General features: G+C 38.8%; 2 protein-coding genes across 2 annotated transcripts in view; both read left to right on the top strand.

Annotated features, from left to right (window-relative positions):
• Positions 1–25,635, top strand: part of hyou1 (hypoxia up-regulated 1) — a 298,959-nt gene that overhangs the window by 172,356 nt on the left and 100,968 nt on the right. The gene's annotated exons all lie outside the window — the stretch shown is intronic.
• Positions 10,219–25,635, top strand: part of ntm (neurotrimin) — a 447,933-nt gene continuing 432,516 nt past the window's right edge. Inside the window, exon 1 of the mRNA XM_067607284.1 lies at positions 10,219–10,451. Coding sequence (XP_067463385.1) covers positions 10,391–10,451 — 61 coding nt within the window. The 5' untranslated portion in view covers positions 10,219–10,390. The remainder of the gene's footprint in view (positions 10,452–25,635) is intronic.

Consider the following 25,635-nt stretch of genomic DNA (forward strand, 5'->3'; position numbering starts at 1 on the left):
AGTGCATTTTCACTCACTTTTGCACTCTTTCTCATGAGCATCTGCTGTCTTTGAAATTATGCAACATCTCTTGCATATACTCAATAGGCCTGGCCTTCAAGAAACTGGGATTTATCGCCATATGCCGCAATAGTTTTGATGGCTTCATTTGAAAGATGCATCTAGATACGAAACAGAACGGCACCTCGTCTCCTGCTTTGTCAGTAGTTAATATAAATCCATATTTAATGTAATCCTCACTGTATTTTCTTCTTGACGTTTCCCTCTTTCCTCTGAAGTGGAAGCTTTGTCTGTCAGCATGCAGCAGAAGCCTGGTCCACTTCCACCTCTGTCACTGGCTATTTCCTTACTACCAACCGTTCCATGGTGGTGCTGGCTAGTTAACTAGCTAACAGCATAGCAGTAGCCCACTCCGAATTTAAGTTCACCCCTCAGACATTAACTCTGTTACTTCTTACTGTAACTTGCATAAAGGCTTTTTCACTGGCAAAAAATAAATGAACTCTTTTTAGATGCTGGTCAGTGAACTAATATTTTTGGGCGTGAATCTGTATGCATAGATAAGCCAAGAATGCATGGGGTGTTAGGGACGCATTCCAACATTAGCAGAGTACAGCCTACATAGAATGGATAGGCAGTATTTTAATCCTAAAAGAAGTCACCTTGGCTTTTCTAAATTTTATATATATTTGCATGAATTTGATTATTCAGAAACGATAATTAATACATGAAAATGTATATAAAAATAGTGATTCCCACACTGAAACTACATTATTAAATGCATGGTCAGGAACCATGCCTTCACGGACCACCAGGGGGCCGCACACCGCCAGTTGGAAACCCCTGATGTAGACCCCTACTGTGACTGCACAGCACTGTACACTCTTGAAAAGAGAGGCAGAAGAGCTTGGAAGCATTCATTAATTATGCCCATTCTATTGTAACAAGCTCCTCAATCTGTTTTTAAAAACGTGTCCAATTTAACAACCCAGCTTCAAATCTAATTTGTGTGTGCACGTGGGTGTGTGCAAACAAAGGTTAAAACATTGTGAATTACAGGAAAATTAAAGGTTCTACTGAGAAACGTGTTATTAAATGGGAGCAAATTTTAAAGTGCAGGCTCATAAAATGTGAATGTAAAATGTTTTAAAAATAGCCTCCAATATGAACTTGAATATAAGTGTTGCAAAAAAAAAGGGAAAAGGAATAGCTGTTACTGATGGACAATTTTTCATTGAGACTTTTTGAATGACAAAGTTCCCCAAAAATCTGGTGCATCAGGCTGTATGAATGAGAGGCTTGAGGACATTTTTAAGACTGGTTTGGCCTTGGCACTGCAGCTGCAGATGGATACTATAAAAAGGGCTTATGAATAGGCAGCAAAAGTAATAACGTTTTGCTGAGACAACATGCTGGAGTTCTTAATCAGTGCAAAACAAGTCACAGAGTTCTAGATCATGACTCTTCAGTGGTGGTGGCAGCTCCTCCGCTGCGTTAGTGCCTGCTCTGTCTGTGAGTGAGTGACTGGAAAAAAAGTGTTGTGACAAAAAAAAAAAAGTAAATACACCTGTGTTAAAATGTTACAATAAGTGCTCATGAATAAACTACCTTATGAAGGAGGTCCCCAACATCGGGTCTTGAACTGGAGTCTCTTAGATCATAGACGACTGCGCTGATTACTGAGCTAAAACTTGACTCATCGCCTCACTGCAGACAGACCTCTGACTATTTATGCACCCATAACACAGAGACAGCACAGCGTGTAACATGTAGGGAGGAACTTCAAAGGCAATTATTGCTTTGCACTTTTCATTTATTGCCTATTTTTTATAACCTAACTTTGTGGAAAGGAGAAGGAGAAACACAGGTTATAGAGAGTCCCTTGGGAGCACTTTGCTTGTGTCAGTAGCTCAGCTTTATCTCTGGGGAACACCCCCAACAAATGATTTTTTAAATATTTGTATGAAACAAATATTTGTATAAAACCCACTATTTGTGCTTTGCCGAATAATATATTTGCATTCTGGTGCACCCCTACTACATACAGTACAAACTCTATTCAAATATCACAATGCTCAGTATTGCACAGTGATCACTTCTGAATAAACTCATTGTTATGATATGTACAATACCTTTTATGAGTATACTATATACTATATTATATACTTTAAAGGACCAGTGTGTAGGATTTAGTGGCATCTAGCAGTGAGGTTGCAGATTGCAACCAACTGAATACCCCTGCCCTCAACCCCTCCCTTTCAAGTGTTTAGAAGAACCTACGTTGGCCACGAAACTCGTGAGAAACACCAAAAGCCCTTATTTGGAATTTGAGAGTTTGATTTGTATGTTCTGGGCTACTGTAGAAACATGACGGTGCAACATGGCAGCCTCTGTGGAAGAGGATCCGCTCCCTAAATAGATATAAAGGGTTAATTCTAAGATAACGAAAACACAACAATTCTTATCAATAGATCCCCATAAATCTTACACACTGGTCCTTTAATGCATTCAAGACTCATGTAGAAGACTTTCTCATTATTGGTATCTATGTACAGGTTTTTAAATATTCATCAGTTTCTGCCGTGACCTTAATACAACAGAAGTGAATGAAGATTTATTTGTGATGCTCATAACAATGAAAAATTACATTTAAAAAAAATCCAATAGCTTCAGAGAACAATGTGGCTCCGCTGGTGGAGGAGGAAATCTCAGAGAGAAACCCGGCTAGAAGGCTAGTCTGGGCTGTGCCTAAAAATTGTTGGTTGGACTGACGTTTTGAGTATCAAACTCTCACAGCCTGTGTTCTTGATAAGTGGGTGCATCAAATATGTCATTTGCTCCATCATAAAGAACAGTGTCTGCAGTCACCTTGGATTCACAACAGTTGTATTCCAAAAGGTTTTCACAGCAGAAAACAGCAACAACACATCCATAGAAACTTCTCAAATCACTCCTGCAGCACAACACTTCATACTGTCTGTCTGTATGGTCAGTACGGTCCACACACATATTGTTTAACCAAAATATTGCTAAATAAATGGCTTCCCTGCATGCTATTATCCTCCTCAGTGCTCTAAAGCCCTGTAGGAATTAGCAGCAGTAGAATCATGACATTGTACTCCTCTACCACCTTTTAACCTGGAGCTGTTGTTGAGATGTGCTTAATTACTTACTATCCTCACTGAAAATTAGGTGGCAGTATGGTACAAATGACATTCATTAATACAATAAAAAAATGATTGTGAATGAGCTTCCCTCTGGAGTGACCTACACCTTGTGCTAAGGAAGCCTGACTTGGCTATAGCCTATATATATCACTGCAGGAAACATTGTGGCCCCGCTGGCCCTGGCTTTAGATTCTGAGAGTGTGTGTGCTGTTGTATGTTGTTGTGGGAAATGTAAAATGCATGGACACTAAACTTGAGTCTGCTCCTGTAACCCCCTGAGAGGATTTGCTTTAGAGTACATTTAAACTGATGGAAAGAGTTGATGGACATGATGCACACGTCAATACAGAACCTCCCTGTAGCTGTTTTTCAAAGCACTGTAGATAACTGTGCAGTTCAGCTTGATTTATTTCGACCATCACTAAAGCATGTCTCTAAGGATTTTACAAAACTTTTTCTAGATTGAACCAATGAGTAAACAGAAAGGAAGACATAATACAGTGTAGGTATAAACACTGAGGAAGAAAAGTCAAGCAGAAGACTACAGGAGGACCTGTAACTACTCAGCAGCACCAAAGATGCAAAAAACCTTCCCTAGATAATCTTCCAAGACAAATTCAAAAAACTAAATGTGCAATTTGTGCCACAAACTAATGAACAGTAATGTGTAATTACATATAATCATAGCATATGATACAGAGAAAACATGAAAGAACTTCTCAGAAAGATCATGGAATGACCTTTCTGTCTCACAGTTAGAAGTTGTGTATTTTTTATCCTAAATAAAATTCAAAGATGAAGACAGAATAAACATATAGGCTAACACAGCGGGAGATAAGATAATGATTCCATTTAAGAGAGAGGATGAGTGCTGATACAGTCACTCCATCCTAGTGATCCTGCCGTGAAATCCTCTCAGACACTCCAACCATAGAGGTATTCATGTTATCTGTTAACTTCTACAGCGTCCAGTATAGTTCATTTCCTGCTCTCATTGGGTCATAAACATGAAATATCATTCAAAAACAAAATAAATATTGAACCAAGATGTGAACCCAGGGCTGCAAAGAGTTTGTTTCAAGTTTGTTTGTTATTTGAACTTTTGATTCATTGCAAATGTTGTTTCTCTCTGTAGCTTTTATCAAACCAGTGAACAGTATGTGTGATTTACTCTGAAACATTCTACTATAGATGGCCTACATTTAAACTGGGACTCCTCCTTAGATTAATTGTTTTTTTAAAAGTCTAAACCCACCTTAACATTTGGTCGTTGGTTGGTAGAGGGAGATAATAACCAATTTATCAGATCCAACCTCTGATTCTGATCAATCATTGCTACAGTAAGAGGACATGCTACTATCATGTCAATGAAATGACCAGCAAATGAAATTTATTACTTTCACCTAAATATAATAATTTCAAGGACTTTTGCCACAGCTGTCTGTAAATATTATTGAAAACTACTTATGACATGAGGCAATGTGGTGTCATGGAGACCCATCCAATAGCTTTGCTGATGTATGTTTTCTTTCATGCATTTCAGTATCATGCAGCGATTTGAATGCATCAAAAAACCTGCTCAACAGTTGGTTATACAGTACTTAAAAAAAATGACGCAACACAAGTTATACGTATTCCATAAGAGCATTTACATATTATTTATTAAACTACTGGCTTAAATGCCACAAAATCCATGTAAATTAGGTATTTTAACAATAAATGAAATTATTTGAATTATATCAAAATAATTTTTTGACTCAAAATTGCAGCTTGCTGACGGCCTGTTTTTGCCATTAAACAAATGGCTGAACAACATTAATCACATGCTATATGCTGGGCAGAGACCCCAGTGAATCAATGTGTAGGAAAATGATGTAGGAACTATGCTGTCAAGTTGAATGAGAATGGAATGGATGTCAGGGCTGGCTTTGACACTGAAGAGGTTGTAAATGTTTATTCATGTGCATATGACGGACTACAAACACATAATTTTGATCCTGCTAAGTGTCCAAAGGATCAGAAACCAACGAGGATTAGGAGAAATAATGGTCATTGGACAGAAATTCAGTTATACCATAACTTCCAGCATGAGAACCAGCAGACACTGATGCACAAAGATCAGATTGTTAGGTCACGTCTGTGTCACGGTGATTTAACTCCTCACTTCGTTTACGGCGCAACCGCACAGGAGAGAGAGAGAGACACGGATAAAGAGAGAGATACGTTTCTAATCAAAGTTTTTAATGGAACGACAAAAGACGTTACAAAAGGTTTCAGTGACCTCATTTAGGTGACAATAAAAGTTATCACAAGAACAACCAAGTGTTTGGATGTATTTAAACATTTTATGCAGTTAAGAGCAGCTTCATGTGTTACTAACAGATGCTGCATTACTGGCTAGGTCTGCAGACACCAGCAGCTAATACTAATAAATCTATATAAATAAAAACTACTCGTGCATTCTAATATTCTCCAACTGCATCAACTAAAACAAAACGCGTATGTATGTAATACAAATGTAAAGCAAGGCTTAATCCCACCACCCAAATTCAAAAATGTTACTATCACCATCAAACTGATCAATAACAGCATGTAACCACTAACCTATAAAACACTGGTACAAAATATACTATATCTAATTTTGACTAGAATCAGGTAGGACACATAAACATACATGTAAGTTTTTAAATGATGTATCTTGATGTATCTCAAACATATATGGTCAAATGAAAAAATACTAATTTACCCTTAAAACAACTAGAAAGCACAGCATGGATACCACCAAAGCTGCACAATGCTTAATTAGTTACTTCAAAATGTTTCAGTCTGTGTCTGGCTCTACATCAAAATTCATAGAGATACACAATCATGAGACATGTTTTTTTATTTAATAAGCATGAGTAAATAGTGAAAATGTTCAAAAATACCCCATCACTCAATCATTCATGATCCAAAAATTTCCCCCAAATTTCATATAAATCTTTTACCAGGTTTCAATGAATAAACAACAAAACAATCAGTCATTGTAGAATTAATCTGACTTGTTATAATGTCAAACTGAAAACCACGACATCCGTGCCAGGTTTCACACTAAAGTCCTGTGTTAAACCGTCAAGGCTGTGCAGGTTACAGGCTGACTGCCTCATGTTTGCTGATCTGCTGGTGGGATCTGGAGAGGGACTCTGGTGCAGTGGAGGACAGGGTAGCGCTTCTCTCTCGTAGAGTCTTTGATGACCTGAAGTAGTCCTCCCTCAGAGACTCCATCAGGGCTGATGCATATGCTGGGGGAGATAAGAATATTTAGATCACATTCAGTGATATAATATTAAATACATTCACTGACCCAAATTATAAATTAGATTAAATGACTGAAATTGCTAACTGTACGCTAGCTTCTCCTTGATGGGGCAAACTGTCTGGGAACCAATGCCCGCTTCCCGTTTCAACCGACAAAAGCGGGTGTTTCTGATGATCTGATGATCTTTCTCTAACCCTAACCAAGTGGTCTTTGTGCCTAAACCTAACCAGACTTTAACCACAACGTTGTCACACCATAAAACATCATTATTCAACGGGTAGAAATGTTAATATGCTACATTTGTAGAAATGATGATATGATACGTATTACAGGTGTTGAAACGTATATATTCAACATTTCTGTGGTTTGCAGAAACGTTCAATGCCAACGTTTTCTTCTGGTGATTGTGTTGCTGTAGAAGAAGCAGTTGATGCGGGTCATAAGTTTTTTATATATATAGTAAAACATCATTTTTCACATGATGTGTAAAGTCATACTGTCACTAAAGGGTGCATTTTGGACATAGTCAAAAAGGAATAGCCTGTATCAATACACTCAGTTTATTAGTTACACCTAGCCGAAGCTAATGCAGTCTCATCCAACAGACCTGCAATAAATCCTATGTTCATGAGGGTTCTAATGTTAAGTTTTTACTTGAACTGTTTTAGATTCAGCTTTATGGTCATTTAAAGGCTGCAGTTTGTGGTGCTTTTGAATATTAGCTAATGCTTTATACTGAGAGGTGTTTCCAATATTTTGTCCATCCCATGTATATCAATGAGGGCAGGGTTGCTTTGTTAGACTGGATTAGTTTTAGTGGCACTAATTCTTAAAAAGATCACACAACGGTCACCTGCTGTACATCTCAAGGAAGGAGAAGCCAGTGTACTCTGGTACAGAGTGGAGGACGAGGGAGTGGAAGGCCTCCAGTGAGAGGCTCTGACGCTCTGAAGACAACAGCTGAACATCTTTCACCGGTGCTGTTGTAGTAGCTGTGTTCTCCGGTTTAAAGGCTCCCGTACACCCTGCATAAACAAATATTTAGTAAGATTTATGTACAAATATTTATTCATACATTATGGAGCTGCAGAGTGTGATGTACTTCAACATCAACTTTGGTGTGTTATCTTTACAAAATAACAAAAAGTGATTCATTGCACTTTCTGAGTTGTATATTTATAAGTAAGAATATTCTCCAGCAGATTATTTTCTAACTGGAGCATATTGGAATAAGTACACATAAAGCATGAACCAGCAGCACTGAACATTAGACCTCTGATCAGCCATCTAATTTGTTTGTTGTGTAGCAACTAAAAGGGCTGTGGCTCTCAATAGCTCTTACCAAATGAACATAAACTAGATTACACAGATCTCTCCTCAGCAGATTTATATCATACTGGTTTAGCTACATGATGGGATGTAGTGAGTGCTGTTTATTCACTATGGTTAGCTAGTCCAGTGAATGCATGAGCCTCTGGGTAGACAGCTGCCATATTAAATTATTAAGGGCAATTATCAGAGAATTGATTCATCATTGACTTCCCTAAATAAATTGAAATAAATAATTATGAACACTCTAGTCACAAATGTATTATCAGCTCAGAAATGTATGTTAGACAATGTATGTTCTACATTTGAAATGGAAGCGTGATGTACAGTACACCCTCACATGTATGTTTATTACTAATGGAAAATAGAAAAACAATTCAACTTGATGCTATTCTCTTTTCTTTGGGACGCTCCCTGCTGTGGCAATACAGAATAGCAGCATGTCATACATAGCAACATGGTAAGTAACATGCAGGGAGCATTGCAAATAATCTCCCCAATGGGAATTAAGTCAGAATTAAAGAGCTCCAGGGTGCAGACACACATAGTAGAATCAAAGCTCTTACAGATAGCAGCAGTAGTAACAGCAGAGGAGCGACTCTAAGCTCACACTCATTCAAACAGGCCGCCACTGCAAGCACATACAGTGACATGCAGAGAAGGGTGTTTTTGCTTTCAGCTGACACAGCATAGCATGACTTGGAGTGTCCTGTCACGACAAGGTCGGCAGGATAAACACTGTGTAAGGATGCCCTAACATGCAACCAAGACACTCACAATCAATACTGTGAAACAGTCATGATGGTGTTTACATCAACTGATAATATACTTCAACAACACTGATAGAGCCGTAAATGAGGAGTGTGCTGATTTAAAAAACAAAACAAAAACAAAAAAAACAAAGAAAATATGAATATGGATGAATGCATATAGATTGTATGTTTAAATGAGGAATTGAAGTCAGTCACTCGTCTGAAGCTGGACTAAACTCTATTATTGCAGAATGGAACAACTTTTGATAAAACTGCCACTGCAGTGATTGTGGCTGAACAGTTATATTGGTAAGAAAACAAAATGCAAATTCAATGCACTTATTTTAAATGATGGATTGCATTTGTCAAACAGTGTCTCTGAAGTGTTTGTACTGTATTACAGACAGAAATAGCTTCTGATTGGTAAATTCATGGATGACTTTAGAATTGATGGCAACAGAACAACAAATAGTTATTCTGCTGGTATCCTTTAAAGCTGTCAGAAGTTGTTTTACTTGTGATTAATATTTTCTTGGAAGTCAGCAAAAATTGAGCTTAAATTAAGAATATATCAAATCAGATTTTTTCATGCATTTATAGTATATAGTTGAGACTGGTGCATGTAATCAGTAGAAGTAACTATGAAGTGCAGGAGGATGGTACAGAGATGCAGAATTGTATTATTTGTATTATTATTATTATTATTATTATTATTATTATTATTATTATTATTATTATTATTTTGCCTTTCTCACATGTTCTGTTCTGCATGCTTGGCTGTTATTGTTTACAACATGATTTGTGAGAAAAGATTTTGAATGTCTTTAATAGAAGGTGGAGGGTGACTTTTTAAAGCCAACAAGCCATGAAAAGTTATTATTATTGAGTCACTGAGCATCAAACAGACAGCAGACTGCTGGAATCAGCTGCTCTCTGACCCCTGTGGCCTGTGTGACCATCTAAAGTAAATGTCAAGCATCTCAAGCAAAGACTGATGTTCCCCTCTCAGTTTGTATTTATTCAGATAGTTCTTAGAGGTCTGAAGATGTAAAATTACCCAGTGTTCACAAAAAAGTAAAAGAAACATCCGAACAAAAAATCACAACATAAAAATATGTTTTTACTCATTTTGATCCTGTGGCCCTCTAGATTTATCGTGTGCCCTTTAGGGGGTCCCGACCCCCATGTTGGGAACCACTGGTTTATATGATGGGCTGTAAAATCTTGTTGAACATTTATAATAAATTAGGTGACTACTTTATGGGTAGGCCTACCGCAGGGAACTGAAACTGAAAAATCCTGATATGAAACCTATATTAAATATCTTAAATTCTACACAAATTGTTCTGTTTTTGCTCGCAGGTAATATTTTGTTTTAATTTATATACCGCAAGATAAATAAGTTAATTTAATTAGCATGTTTTATGAGTAAAATAACGTAATTAGGAAAACAGCGGACTGTTGGACGGTCGCCGCTAATAGCCACTTCAAGCTAGCTACAAACAACCGGGTCAGGACAGGAAGTGGGTCGACTTTTTCTTCAAATTAAAGATGTCGCCACTGCTAAGTGACTACCGAAACGGCAGAACACCAGCGAGTGTGTTTTACTTGAAAAACCAGACCGGAAATGATTGTGTTGATTGCCGCTAGCTTGTGTGTAGCAGCGCTGCCAATAACCTCACAGCTGAAGGAGGGACTCTGCTGAGCGCTGCGTTGGTGGATGCTTTACAGTCAGACAGGAGGACCGGGGACTTGAAGAAAAGCACTTTTCAGGATTTTCAGAGACTCACAGGCTATTTTTCCCCGACGACATCGCACAGAAGACAAACAACAGATCGATAAACATGAAAAATCCTCTGTACTGGGCTATGCTGGTCGGGATGAGCATCCTGCTGATGGAGCAAGGTAAGTGATGGATTTTGTCATCTTTTGAGCACTTGTTCTCGTTGTCTCCGGCTATGTTTGGATGGGACTGTTAGTCAGTTTGTTCTCACCCAAGTGCCTTATGCATGTCGCGGCAGTGTTCGCCCGCACGTCTGACATCAGGATGCTTGTCATCTAAGCTGCAGCTTAAATAAAGCGATTAGTGAAGTGCAGTTGAGCTGTCTTGGTGCCAGTGGCTTGACTCTCTAAGTATCTTTAAGTGGTTGCTTTGAATTTATTTTTACACCGGTTATATTAAGCTGTAGTCATGCTCTTCTTTTCTGTGAAAGTTTAATCCTGTCAAAATAATTCTCAGCAGTATTAGTTTTGCTTTGGTTGTGCATTTTTGAATCCGGAAAAACAAACAAAAAAACAAACAAAAACCAAAAACCGAAGAGGAGCAACTAATATGCTGCTCATCATATGCTGGCTGAATAGCCTTCAGTCACATAGGTCTTTTAATGCACCTTCACTGTGCAATTGTCCTTTTTTGCGCTTGCGGCTCTTGCTGCCTGAGGATCATCTTGACGCGCGGTAAATCTCCCGGACGGGAGGTCTTTGCTGCAAAGTTGATTAAGTATTAGTTCTTAATCCACATTGACTGCGTGGTCAGGTCATCCAAGTTAAGCCATATTCTCCGGGCAGGCAAGAGGGCTTTGCTGCTGGAAGGGAGAGCAGTGAAGCAACTCAGTCTTTTCTGACCTTGTTTACACCTGACATTAACATTCCGTCCAGTTACTAGATTGTGGCCGGATCGAGGTGCGCTGAAAAAGACGCAAATAAAGGTCGCCTGCGGGAAATGAACTGCACCTTTATCAGCCCTAATCAACCTATTGTGGTTTTACCTTTTGTTTTTTCCTTAAGCTCCATCATGAATCTACAATAAGATAGGGACTCGAGGAAAGATTAATGCTGTTAAATCCTCTTTGTCCTTTTGATGATGACCCTTTAAGTCAAAAGTGAACAAATAAATAAATAAAGGGGTGAATGGATAAATGAATGAAGTGGATAAATCCATTGATTTAGGAAGGAAGGGAGGGTGTTTTTGCTCATCATCTGCAAACCAAAACCTTACTATATTTTATTTGGCCAGCAGCCCCTTTGCTTTTTCCAGATGTCTTGGACTGCACAAAATGCAGCCCTCCACAACCAAAGTCCTGCCCAGTATGTGATAAGTAACGCTCCTGCACAGAAAAATAAAGCAGCACATGACTCTTACATAAAAAGCTGATCAAAAGTAGATTTTTTTTGCCTAATGACTTATGCCAACAAATTTAATGTTACTGTTTTTATTCCTCTTATCAAGTACCATCTTGAATGAGGGTTGCTACTCTGCTAGACTGAAACTGATGTTATGTGGGACACAGTTTTAGCATATAAAGCTCTGAAATAAACTGTGGCACAGACTCTTTGCACTTTTCAACCTAATTATGTACTTTTGAAATGTGTCAGTGGTAAGAAAAAGATGGAATTAATCAAGTGACTCACTCAGTGTGTTTTTAGTAGACCAGAGAGAGCTTGTTTTAACCCCCGACTTAATAAAATTCAGCAGATACTGTCACTGTTAATACCACATATCATTACTTATGTTGCAAGGTAGTATAGTCATTATTTAGCAGGCAGGAAATGGTGTCAAGTGAAAAGAAAACCTCTGCATACTTAGACAACATTTTTGAAAAATACACAAATTACCGCTGGAACAGGCAGCCAGGGAGGAAGCGTTTTGTTTTGTGTCACATCGTTGCGCTATTAAAAATGTCTGCTTTTTAATACACCGGCAAAAAATGTTCTTTCCACCCCATTTCAAGTCCAATCCATTCTCCAGACAGCACCGAAATTGTGCAGAATTCATTTGCATATCGGCAGATCTCTTGCAGAATCAGAGATGTGTTAGATTAGATTAGATGAAACTTAAATGGTCCCCATGGGGAAATTGGGTCATTGCAGCAACAGAATAGGGCACTGATAGGAGTGAGGCAAATATTATAACAAATAAAAAGATTAAAAAGAACATATGGAGGATAATGAATGAATGAATAAAGGTGGGCAGATTTACAGGTGAGCAGAGGTCTGCAGGTTAGTGCATCACAAGCTCTCATGATAATAGGCTACAGTATATTTTATTACTTTTAAAACAGTCGTGTTTAGGTTGCATAGCATTTTGTTGAATCTGTATTCTTTCTAACACCTTATTGAAATTAATTAGCTTCATTTTGAAAAAATTGCAGGTAACTCAAGTTATAAATAACTAAAAGTTAAAGGTTCAATTGAGGTCTGTAATCAGCTTTTGTTGGCTCAGACAGCTGAAACTTTGCAGTTTTTATGGTATTCTAATTGGGTCGAGATGAGTCATCTAGAGTGATGTTTTATTCTCTAACAATCTTTGGACGAGTACAGACACGGGCTTACAGAGAGTACATTAACCACACAACAGCCAAAAGTTTCATCTTAAATACATTTTTAATGAATAAATCTGTAATTAATGTAATTTCTTACAGAATGACATTAATTAGCTACAGCTGATGTAATCTGGTCCTGGTGATGTTTTGTCATTTCATCTGTTGATGGTCAACAGTGGCTAAAAATGAGTAGCCTGCTAACGTTACCTGAATGTTTTGTACATTTGTAGATTATTTAGTGTTGTAACTCTGGATCCAGGTCACGCACGAATCTCCTCCGAAATGGAACCGGCTATCGGAACCAATTCCCAGTCATACATAAAGTTAAGATTCCTAGAAGTAATTATTAGTAAAAGTAATTACCTTTGCATTACCCATTTCAAACCCCTTTGTATCAATATGGGTTTAGCTGCAAAATATGCTGTCATCATGGTTTTAACATTTAAGACTGTGGATCTATTTTTAAAACATAAAGGAGCTGTTACAGTAGCTCCTCTCACAGTCTGATCTGATTATAATAACAAATGGAAGCAGCTCGCGCACGTTGTGATTGTTCATGAGAGAAACTGTGATATTTTGGCTTGTATACAGATGTGTACAGAAGTATGGAGAGGACTCGGTCAGAACCAGGCGGGCAGGGTGGATGTAGAGAGCAGGGCAGATCACAGGACCAGAGAAAAACAATTAGGAGCAAATTGATAGAGACGGTGTTAGGCACCTGGGCTGAAGAGCTCTGCTACTTGGCTGGCTGAGGCTGAAGCCACTGTGGCAGGAAACACTGTACATCTGGATGGCAGTCGACACGAATAAGTGCTTGAAGCGCTTCTCGGCACACCTCGAGGGGATGAGCCGCAGGCTAAAATTGCTGTGGGGCTGCGTCAGCTCAATGGAGAGGGAAAGAGTAGGAAGCTTCTTCCAAAATGAAGATCAGTTTCCTGTTGATGCATTTTGAGCCACTCTTCTTTTTTCTGTCTTTCTTTTATGTTTGATATAGAAATTGAGAGACAGTTGTACATCAAGGACAATATATCACAGTGTCACGCTGTGCTTTGGCACACGTCCTGATTTTGCCAAGTGGTTGTTGTCCTGAGACCAACATTTTGTATGATAGACCTGGGACAACAAATGCCTCAGCCAATCAACATTTGTGATGTCATCACAGAGAGCCCTGCTGCCAATGCCTTATTTATATGGCCATTTCTTGTTGCACAGATACATTATATGGTAGGCTATATATCTTCCCTACAACTCACTTCAGTTCCTGTTACCAGGTATGTTGTCATGTTGCCCAAAAAGTTACCTAACATATGTTCTCACATCAACATTGCTTTATTTTCTGGTATATGATGTTTTTTTCAGAGCATCATACAGTATGAATGTTGACCTCAAGTCTTTTTTGATTTATTTTTTGTTATACGTTGTTGTCTTCAGACCATCATACAGTATGAATGTTGACCTCAACGTGCAACATGAAAGTTTTAAATTTTACTTGTTAGTTTACACTAGTCTGCTCCTACAGCTTTATTTTTGTGATGGTATTGAAATATATCTGCTTTTGCAATATTGCCCAAAAATTGCTCAGAGTATCCTTAACCCATGGATAGAAGTAGACAAAGCAATATTATGGGCAACCTCTGATATTCAACAGTGCCCTAGGAGTTGCCTCAGCATATTGGATAGATTTTTAGCCCTCACTGTTGTGTTGCTTGTTGCCTGCAGCATTGCCCATAAAATTGCTGAATGTATCACTAAGTTACCCTAAGCTCAACCAACATCAATAATGAAGGGTGGTTTATGCTTTGTTAGCTAAAGCTAGATATTTTGCCACTGTCCTTAAATATGAAAATAAATCAAATGTCCTTTTTAGTCAAATATTATTTACATTTAGAGTCCACGTTAAAAGTTTGGTTAGTATTGGCTTTGTGGCTTGCTAGCTTGCTCATGTTTGCTAGCTAGCTAAGTTTGAGCTTTTTTAGCTAGGTACGCTATAAAAATTTCAACATCTAAATATTACTTTCAGATTGTTTCAATTTGAGCCAGAAATATAGCAATACTAATCAGTCTTGGCATAGCAACTTTGCTCAACTTTGCAAGCTAATGTTAGCTTACTTGTATAATGGCAAAATGCTAATCTAAAAAGCAAACATGCATTTTAATATCCTCATGATCATAAAGCTGTAGTAGCAGATTAGTGTAAAGTAAATTTGAAAACTTTCATGTTGGTCTCACCTTGTAATTTGTGCATCTTTGCACAGCCATTTTTACCTCCTGTTTTTCACATCACAAACATTGATTGGCTGAAGCAGTTGTTGTCCCAGGGCTATCATACAAAATGTTGGTCCCAGGACAACAACCACTTTGAAAAATCAAGGGCGTGCATCCTTTTGGCTTTCCCATGTGCAGTGGGAAAATATGTGTGGATATGACAAGGTCAGCTTCACAGTGCACCTCGTGTGGTCTTGCATTTTTTCCCTCCATCTATTATGTTTGGCATAGTTGCATTCACTAGGAGTGGGAATCTTGGGGAATCTCACAATGTGATTCTTTGGTGTCTGATTCGATTCAGAATCGATTCTGGACTGAATGAATAGAAAAGGGGGCCTGTTTTCAGTCTCTTGCTCCAGTACACTGTGTGCCGAACCATTCACTGTTGTCCTTATTTCACTGAAATACAATATGAAACATAAGTAGCAGATAAAATAAATAGTCTGCAGCCTTTTTATTTTAAAAAGTTAACTGCATTAATGAATGAATTAATTAATGTGACAGCATCTTACAATCTTCTGCCTGTATGAGAATAACAAAATGAGGCAAGGCAGGGTGCTCCGCTGTGTTGTTGTTAATGTTATGTCTCCAGCAGTGGAGAGCAGCCTCTCTGGTGCACCGTTAGCTCCGCGGAAAGACATCGCTGTCCAAGGCACAACGGGCCAGACTGAGCATGGAGTTATTTTCTTCACCTCAGAGTTGGTTGAAGTTATTTGTGCTGCAGCGTGTAGGTCAGCCGGTCTCATTTGTTACTGTTGAAGTTTGATGCTCTGCTCCGCTAACGTTAGTCTCTGAGTGACGGCGTAGAAAGTTCACAATATACTCCACGTTCATCTTGCAAAGGTGATTATTTACTCATTAAATCAAAAAATGCTTTAGTGAAGATGAACTCTAGTGCGTGCGCCCTGTAGACTGTCCGGGTGCTGCAGCTGCACCGCCTTCGCACTCGAGTTCTGCCTTTTTAGTTCTGTCAGCGTCACGTTATTTACTAACATTTAGAAAATTGATTTTTGACATCTGTGAATTGATGCAGAATCATCCATGTCCGCATCGGGATGCAACTTACAATCGATTTTTTTTCCCCCCACCCCTAGCATTTACCATGACGAAACTGATTCACACTTGACTCTGGAGTCACACTTGAATAAAAGCTGTAGTTAAAAGTATGTGTGCCTGGAATGAGCTTTTCATGTTTTCTGTAAAGTGAGGCTGTAAAGTTCATACAGCTCAAACAAATAGTACCTCTGGCATATTCTGCAGCTGGTCCTAGTGTTTTTATCTTTGAAGTGAATCTGAATGTAACTTTCAGAATGTTTCATGAAACCTGGAAGGATCTGAACCCCACTGGTTGATTATCTTCCACATAACTGAACAAACAGACTCTGACATGTGAAGGGTAAGTGGGAAGCAATCAAACGCTGACATCAGTGGGTGTTGTGGGTTTTTTTTTTTTTTTTTGCAAGAAGGAAAAAAGTTGCAAATAAACCAAACAACAACAAAAAGCCTAAAACACGGTGAAACATCCCAATATCAGACTGCCCAAGAAGAAGCAGCACATATTCTTTTACTCCCAAACAAAAGAAGAGCATTTCTTTCTGTAGTATTAATCCAGCTTAAGATAAACACTGGTAATGAGGCAGTCTCATTGTTTAAGCGGGCTGCCTCCCTCCCTCGTTCTCTGTATGTGGCTGGGAGAAGACGGTGTTGGCTGGTGTTGCCAGGATGCAGCACAAACTCTTGCGATTTTTTTTTGGCCAAGACCCTTGCAGGCCTGTGTTTTGTGCCCTTGTCCTTCCTCCATCGGCCCGTGTCAGCCAAAGATGAGAATTATAGCCGCTTAGATCGGAATTTGGAGCAACAGCTGTTATTGGATGACCAGCTGAGAGAGCAGAGATGGATAGGGGTGGTGGTACGGGAGCCATGGTGTGCTCACTGTATGCAGTCTTTTGTTAAAGACATTGAGATCATTGTTGATGGGTAGAGTGTGTTCTCTTCTTATCGCAGGGCTACAGCTACTCAGTAGGGATCTCAAGGCAAAAGAGGCAGAGCTGTTGTTGCAAAAAAAAAAATGTCTGTGTCTGTCTCCCGGTGCACAGTCCACATAAAGCCTTGCAGCAGAATGTACAGGCAGAGCAGGCAGATGGCCGACAATGGCAGGTAGATATCGCCACCTGTGTGCAGTTGCGTGATATCAAAATGTGATAAATGGACCTCATGTAAACTGGCTATGAGACGCTATTAAAGCCAGGAGGCTTCTTGACTGGAGAGCATGAGTTCACCCTCAGACACTCTTACACTGTTATAAGATGTATTGATGTGTGTATTTCGACATAAAGCATTGGAATCTGTTGGGAGCACTGTCCCTGAACCTTCCTCATCCACCTCTACTCCAGATATGGATTTCCTACACTTCCCAGAGCGCCCCAGAGAACTCGAATGAACCTGTTACAAACAGCTGTGAATTACTGTATGCATAAAGAAGGGCTGTCACTTTAAAAAAAAAAAAAGAATCTAGTTTGAATGAATGAGAACTAACATGTAATTCATTCACACTAATTCAGATGCAATGCAAGAAGCAAAAACAGCACCGTTCTTTATGAATTGTTGCCTACTTTCCATTTACAATTTTATGTAAAAAATTAAATACAAATAACTTACATTTCTGTCCACTGAACAGATCAATAATTTTGTTATATGTCTGATATCAGTGAGCCTGATAAAAACACTGTGGTCAGCGATGACTGCTGCCTTTCTAGCTGCTGAAGCGAGGCTTGATGTATCGATGTGGACTGATGGATGCTTCAGTAGCTCTGCTTATGTCTGATGAAAATTTGGGGTTAGGCAATTGCATTTTACAAAACCAGAAAGCAGCTTCACATTTGTGATTTTGCCATCCGTGCTGTTGCATTCAATAATGGTTCCACATATTAGTTTTCAGATGGTTTAGTGTCATGATTGCCCGTTGATTGTCCGTTGGCTTGGTAGCTTTCTCCATTCCAAAAAAGCAAGCAACAATCAAGTAACTTCAAAGTCTGATACTGTGCCCCATGGATGTACAGACAACTATCACTGGATTGCTGTGATACTGAAGAAAACTTCAAAACGTGATGATATAGGCAGCATCTTTTTCTACGATGATGATACGATGATATTCACGGGAAATGTACATCACACTGAATCTAAATATGTGTATCATTTCTGATGTGACATATGACTGAGTTATAATGACTAAAAGAAGGAGAATGAATTTCAGTGCAAATGGTGGCTCACGCCTCATGTCTCTTCTGCCTCACAGTTTGAAGTGAATGGCATGATAGTGAAAATGATTTACTGAAATGGCTCTTTGGGACTTTCCAAATTTTATTAGACCTAACAAATAAAGGGGGGTTTGTGACAATATTGTTTTTCAGCCGTTCCTTTTGTAATGATTTTGTATGAAAAAAAAACATCTATTTGGGCCAGTGGGTGTCATGTGATCCTGCAATACTGAGAGTGGCCACTACACCAAAACCACCTCATAGTTCAGCACTGCTCCTGGAAGATTGGTGACAGGGAAAGCAGTAAGTGTGACTTTATGTTGTTTTTTTTTTTTACTAGCACTCCCCACTGGAACACAAGAAACAACTTGTTCCTCTTATTATACACTGTGAAGTTTGAATTCAGACTGATAATTACAGATCTTATTTTTTTCCCACGATTAAATGGCAGTTTGAATCTCGAAAAAAAAGTGACAGCCCTAATACACAGGCAAGACAGAGCAATAAGAAGAGAATGGAGAAGAGACTGTCCTCACATGACATACCACCTGCCTCATGGCTGCATTGCATTCTAGTCTATTGAGTCTGCTGTTACAGGAAAAATTTGTATCTCAGCCTCTTCTATACAAGTTGGAAATATATGGACGTGACATCCATGAAATAAGAAAAACACAGGAGTGAGCAACAAAATGGACCCAGAAATGAAAGATTGATCACTGAGAGCTATTTTTACACCTCTATAGTATATTTTTTTCTTATTCTTGCTCCATAGCTTGACTCAAGAGGTTACCGTGGATATGGAACTTTTTTTTTTTCAATTAAACTTCACGTTGCTTCCCTTCATGGTACAATATTAAGGAAATTAGACACGTTATGAGATGATGAGTGTCTGTAAATGACAATTGTTATTCCACAGATGTGAAATTGCCACTTTGCATATTTCATGGAAACAACAAGAGGGTCTATTTGTTTTCTGAAAAGGCAAATTGCAAATTGGAGGTAATTGTTATCCAGTTGTCTTTCCCATTCCTGTGGTGGGGAGCAATTTCTGTGTTGCAGTCTGTTTCTGTATTAAGTGCTGCTTTTTAGGGTTTTTCTTGTGTTTGTTTGGTGTTTTCACAGGTTCATCACAAATGATCATTTCTGGATTGTGGAAAGTTTGTTGTAAGAGTTTAATGGAAGCGTGATTGATTTGTTCACACTCAGTTTGGGTCAACAATCAATTTGCAGTGCTGGAATTTCACTGAAGGCTCTCAATACTGTGGCTGCATTGTGTATGGCATTGACAATTCAGCAGACAAAGAAAAAAAACAACAAATCTCAGGAGATGTTGAAAGAAAAACTTTTTCTTGAATATAATTATTACTACTCTAACTTACACTCTAAATGTGTGACATGACAAGACTCCCATAGGTTGAAGAAAACAGACAGATTCACAGACTTTATCCCAGAGGAAACTTCTGAAACGTTGGTATTTGAAATGCAGATAAACATTTCCGGGTAAATCCATCATGGGCAGAAAATGCAGCTGGAATCAGTTTTTTGTTTTTTTTGTTTATTTTTCCTGTGCTGAATAAAGTCCTTAGTTTGCACATGCATGGCTTCAATTTCACTTCCTGGATATCAAATAATGCACTGTCATCACGCAGTGGCATTTCCTACAGTCGCACAAAAGTAAAGGCTAAGCTTATTGAGAAGCCTTTCCTCCCCCACATAGTTTGCCAAGTTCCAGTGAAGTGGTCATGTGACTCGGTGGCCAGAAGGGACATTGCCAGGGAGAGCTGATTAATAAGCAGCAGGGATAGTGACTTCAGACTGTGTCCATTCACCAAGTTGTTGTGTCGGAGGAATGCTGCCTCCTTGAGAAACTCGCAGCTCGACCTCAGTACTGTTTGTCTCTATGTACGCAGCTTTAGAGAAACACTGCTGGATGTATATGTGTCCTCTGGGGTAAGGGAATGCCAAAGGCTGTTTAGCAGAGTTACATGAAGCACACAGAGTTTCAAATTCTTCCGATGTTTTTTGACTTTTGACACAAAGGATGAGATTTTCTGAGGAGTTAAGACGAGCTAAAGTAATCGCTGAGAGGCAAAGATTCTAAGTTGCCAGGCATTTCACAAGTTATTCTTGTTTGTTAGGAGCATTATTTATGAAGCAGTTACAGTATATGCAGCTGCGAGTAAGGGATTTTATTGCCACTTTCTGCATTTTTATTTGCATAATCTAACATTACATATGTTATGTTCAATTATCTATGTTTTGGTAAAGCTTAAAACAGCAGATATAACCACAATGATAAAAGAACAAACCTTTTGCAAGAGAAGTCAATGCTGTGACCTCTAAAAAGATTAAAATAACAAACAGAATTATTATGTCAAATGCAAACATTACTAGAGTAGCAGTAATCTGCCATTTTATACCAATTGTGTCCTAAATGATGGTACGTTTGAAGCATTTATACCAAAACCAAATTTAATTTACTCAAGTGCAACATTAGAAGGTTTTTGCCAACATATTCTGGACATGGCTTCATGAAAACAGTTTTACTCCAGCTATTTGTATTTTTTAAGAGGTCCTTTGTGTCTTTTTATGTGAGTGAAGGGTAAATTATTACAGAATTTTGCACTGGGACAGTGTTTTGTTTTTGTGTTATTTTGGTAAAGAGTTGCTTCAGTCACTAGAGGACACACTTGTTGGAGCAGCTGGGAGTAGCCCAGGAGATCAAGCCACAGGGCCGCAGTGTCAGCCACTCCACACTGGAACCACTACACTTGTATTTTCGATTGAAGCCATAGCTGATGCTTGCACAGTGAAAGTTTTTTGTAGCTGCTCATGAAAAACTAGGTTCTCGTGCCAAAAATGGTACTTTGAAGGCATATTTCAGGATCCCTAAAATCAAGAAGAAGGGAGAAGCATCCAAAGCCAACTAGACTGAGTCACCAGAGGATAATGAAATAAGTTAAAACAAGTTTATCTATCAAGAAACAAAAGGAGAACAGTATAAATAATGAATGACATCCCCAACATTAACCATGTGATGAACAAAAGCAGCTTTCTGTCTTGCTACCTAGCTGTAATTAGGCCTTTTGTTTCCTTTTTTTTGTTTTTTCCAGCTCCGAGTGACCTTGTCATGATATGTGACTTTCATTGTCTGTATTATAATCGGCTTACCTGTAGTTCTTGTGTCTAGAATGGGTAATAACAGCCTCTTATTGTTCACCAAACATCCCTCTCCTGCCTGAACTGCTGATACCATCAACCTGTTTCTGCTGCTATTCTTCATCCGCTTGATTGTGAAGACTTCCCAGCCTTGCAGAAGCGTTTGCAGCCTGCGATGGTTTCCTAAATCTTCCATATGTTCCTTTTTTATCTGATTTGAAATCTCAAGGGAGGGAAACAGATATATAATTTACGTGGGCAGGCAGTATACCCACATCAATCATATACCATCACCTGCCCAGATCCTTAACATCGACTCAGTGATAAGGAGGTCACTCGAGACTGGGCCTGCCCTCATGCATTAATAGCAGGGAGGCATCTCACAGTTGGGGAGCTGCTGTGTTCTGAGGGTATTTAACTAGTGCAGCGGTATGGTTGTAATTTTGGAGCAGATGGCAGAGTTAGTGGTTAGCAAGCACATGGTCTGTGGAATAATCTGTGTGCAATTATTGGGGGCTTGCCTGGGCATTTGTGTGAAGCACGAGAGATAATATTTCAATTAGTGCTATCATTGATTGTACTGGAAGCCCCTTGGCAAAGGCCTTTGTTGTGGCAGTCTGGGAGAGTGTTAATAGGAAACAGTTGAGCCTCCTGAGAGCAGGAATCTTCATTAAATATATAGTTGTTTTTTTTTTTTCCTCTTTTCAAAAACCTTCAAAAAACTGAGCAGCTGATATACTGACATGATATGTAACTATACCTGTAAACAAAGGTGACACAGTCTTCTCCACAGAAGAGGATGCACTGGCACGTAGGGGTATTAATTACAAATTTCCCGCTGGGGGGAGGATGGAGTGTGCTGATTTTATCTGAATCATTGCCCTAACCTTGTGATTGATGAATGCAAAGTTAACAGATCGATATGGCTGATATAACTTAAAGCGCCCCCAGAAAAGGACCTACAGGCTCTCACAGCGTCACAAAGAGCTGATAAGAAAGACAGCAGAGTGGAGTTATGAGCCTTAGGAAGCTTTGTATTTCTGTTTGTTGTTCACAAGAAGCATGAATTTGCAGGTCCACGTTCAGGATATGTGAACTCATGAATATTTAAGCAGGATTTTCCACATTATTGATGTTATGACAGTCATGTTCTAGTCCTGAGTGATTCAGTGGAAGAGACAAAGCACATGGCACCAATAGACCCACCCTGTATTCATGAATATTGATGAAATATCGGTTGGCCAAGGAGACTTGCTGTATTACAGAGTAGACTGAGTGACTTGATGAGCTTACATCCCCCATCTCATATCTGGGAAATGTTGCTTCTTGGCATCTGGGCTGGTATGTTGTGGTTGTGAGTATGCACTGAAGTAGCTTTTTTAATTGCAATCACATCAGCAGCAGATGTCTAAGATGAACCCTGATGCCGTTTAACAGGTTGATTAGAGCCAACGCATGGAGCGAATGCATGAATGCACTGCTTAAGTCTGTTTGGGCTTCCTGGTGGTAAAGCTTCACTGATGACCAACAGCAGGGTTGATGTACATGACTGTGCTGCAACTGCTCTCATTCACTTCTCTTAATCATTTTGACAAGTTTTTTTTTTTAATTCAGTTTTTTTTAAAAATGCCACAAACTGCTGTTTACAATCTTGTCTTGGAGAAGGTGTAATTATTAAAAAGAAATGTGTTTTATTTGTCATAATGGCAGGTTAGGATTGATGATAATTATTAGTTGTCATGTAAGTATCATATCTGTTTGCTCAGATTTTCTTTGTCAGTTTTTCCAAATATTTCTTAATATACTGTGAGCAATTAAGTGTGTGTGTGAATAACAAGCATTTTTTTCTCAGGGGAAAAAAATAGAACAAGGTATCATTAGTGTGTGCGCTGAAAACAAACTTGGCAGGAAAAGTTTAATATGACTGTTGTTTAAGGACTTCATTTACAACCTAATTCTCTACAAAGCTCTTTGCATTATTTCAGACATTACAGTGCTCATTAAATTTCATGGAAGCTTATGTAGGCCTGCCTTATAATTAATGCTCAACGCTTGAGTGGCAATCTTAATAGTCTTTTAAATGGTCAATACAAAAATGAATGTTTCTCATTAATCAAAATCCCATTGCTGTGATTTCTGCTAAGCCATTTTCTTGCCTTGCTAATACGCGATTCATTAAGGCCAAAAAGCTATTGTCCTAAATTGAAAAAAATCACACACATCCTCATAAAAAAAACAACGTTATAGGTCTAAAATTCAGCCCGGCGAAAACAACGTATAGTTTGTTTACACCATTACCTTATACTGATGTCATCTGACCTGCGTCACTTCCATAGTTACTATGGCCACTAGATGGCATATGTAACTGTAGGTCATTTTTGCCGGCCTGAATTTTAGACCTATACTAAAATTCCTTGAGAGGACGGGCTGAAAAATCACTTTTGTTTTCCCCTATCATAAATCTTTTGGAAATCTTTTGGGGGTTAGAAACTACAGTATATTTTCCTGAAAACCCAAAGCCTGCTTTCAGTGTGAAAAAAGCTTTAACGATCAAGCCCTGCTTAAACACAGAGTTCCTGGTTGCTTTCCAAATCTGCAGCAATCCTTCAATTCCAAATGGGGAGCACAATTACAACAGTCATAAAATCAGTGGCTACTTTGTGATGCTGCCCTGAACCAAGGCCAACACAGTCAATAAATTTTAGGGTGGTACTGTATGCGTAAACTGCCAATTATTCCACCTGATATTAGAAAAAGAGTTATAAACGACAACCCAACCTGTGAAAAAGGACAGCTGAAAGGTTTTTACACATGCCATTGCCCATGTTAATTGGGAAAGATATGTAGCCAGTTTTGAAAAGGGGCAAACCTCATAGACAGTGTTGTTATTTTGGTGGCTTTTAGAAAAAAACAGAAGCAGCCTGGTACACACAATGCATTAATAGCTATTAGCCTAAAATGTAACCAAGCCGTTCTTAGCGTGATGTAGTCATTATTCTATTGTGTTGTAAACTTCTGAACCTGTAGCAGCTGCCATTTGAACAACACACACAATGTGTTGCTCCTAGGGTCAGTAATAGGGTTTCCCCATTAACAATGGTTCCAATCATCAGTCAAGCAGTCGCCGTCAGTCCAAGCATCATACTTTTTTTCTCCACTGTTGCATCATGTACACTGAACAACCCCGGAAAACAGCATGGCAGGTTACAAAGCTTTGTCTCAAAATGACCTGACTGCAAACCTAACACCCCCTCTCCAATATTTGAAGCATCGGCCCAAAGCGGCTCTACTCGGAAAACTCCTTAGTCAGTAATGAGTATAGTCACTGTAAGTCTCTGTGTATGTTTTCAACCAGTAAGTAATTTAGAAGTTGCAGCACAGAAATACCAAACTAGGTTTGAGGTCATTTAGAAACAGTGTCACTATTAGTTTGTCCACCAGAGTGCTGACAAGTTGCTTTTTCAACTGTAAAATGTCTCCAAAAAAATACAGCCTATGTATCATTATCAGATGTTTTTTAAATTCCCAAATATTTAGAATATATCATTATTGGTGTCAAACATCCAGTATTGGTCAGACTATAACCCAAATATTGTTCATCTAAAAGACGTCTTCTACCTCAGTGAAAAGTTCATTCTCAGCGTATGTACACTGGAGGCTTCCAGTTTCTACATCACACTTGTGTAAGTTGCACACCAGGATTGACTTCCAGACTAGCTGTGATGTCAGAAAATCTGCTGGTAAGTACACATGATAAACTGAGATTTAAGGTGAGCATAGAGAAAGATTTCAATTAGTAAAACTAAAGAAGATTGAAGATTAAGTAATTTTATATTTATAATATATTTTCTAATGATCCTATCCTCCCAAGAAAAACGACCCTATAGGTTGTTCATTCAGTCACCAAAAACAACCTACAGTTACGTTTCACTGACAGACGCCATCTAGTGGCTGTAGTAATTATGACCCGGAGAAGTGACGCAGCTCAACGTCTATATAAGGTGAATTTCTTATTAGGAGGTGGCGAGTTGGGTTGATGGATAGATAATTAGTTAGATGGCAAAAAGTGGACATCCTGTTTCAACA

This window comes from Thunnus thynnus, chromosome 13 (genome assembly GCF_963924715.1).
Source record: "Thunnus thynnus chromosome 13, fThuThy2.1, whole genome shotgun sequence".
Taxonomy (NCBI): domain Eukaryota; kingdom Metazoa; phylum Chordata; class Actinopteri; order Scombriformes; family Scombridae; genus Thunnus; species Thunnus thynnus.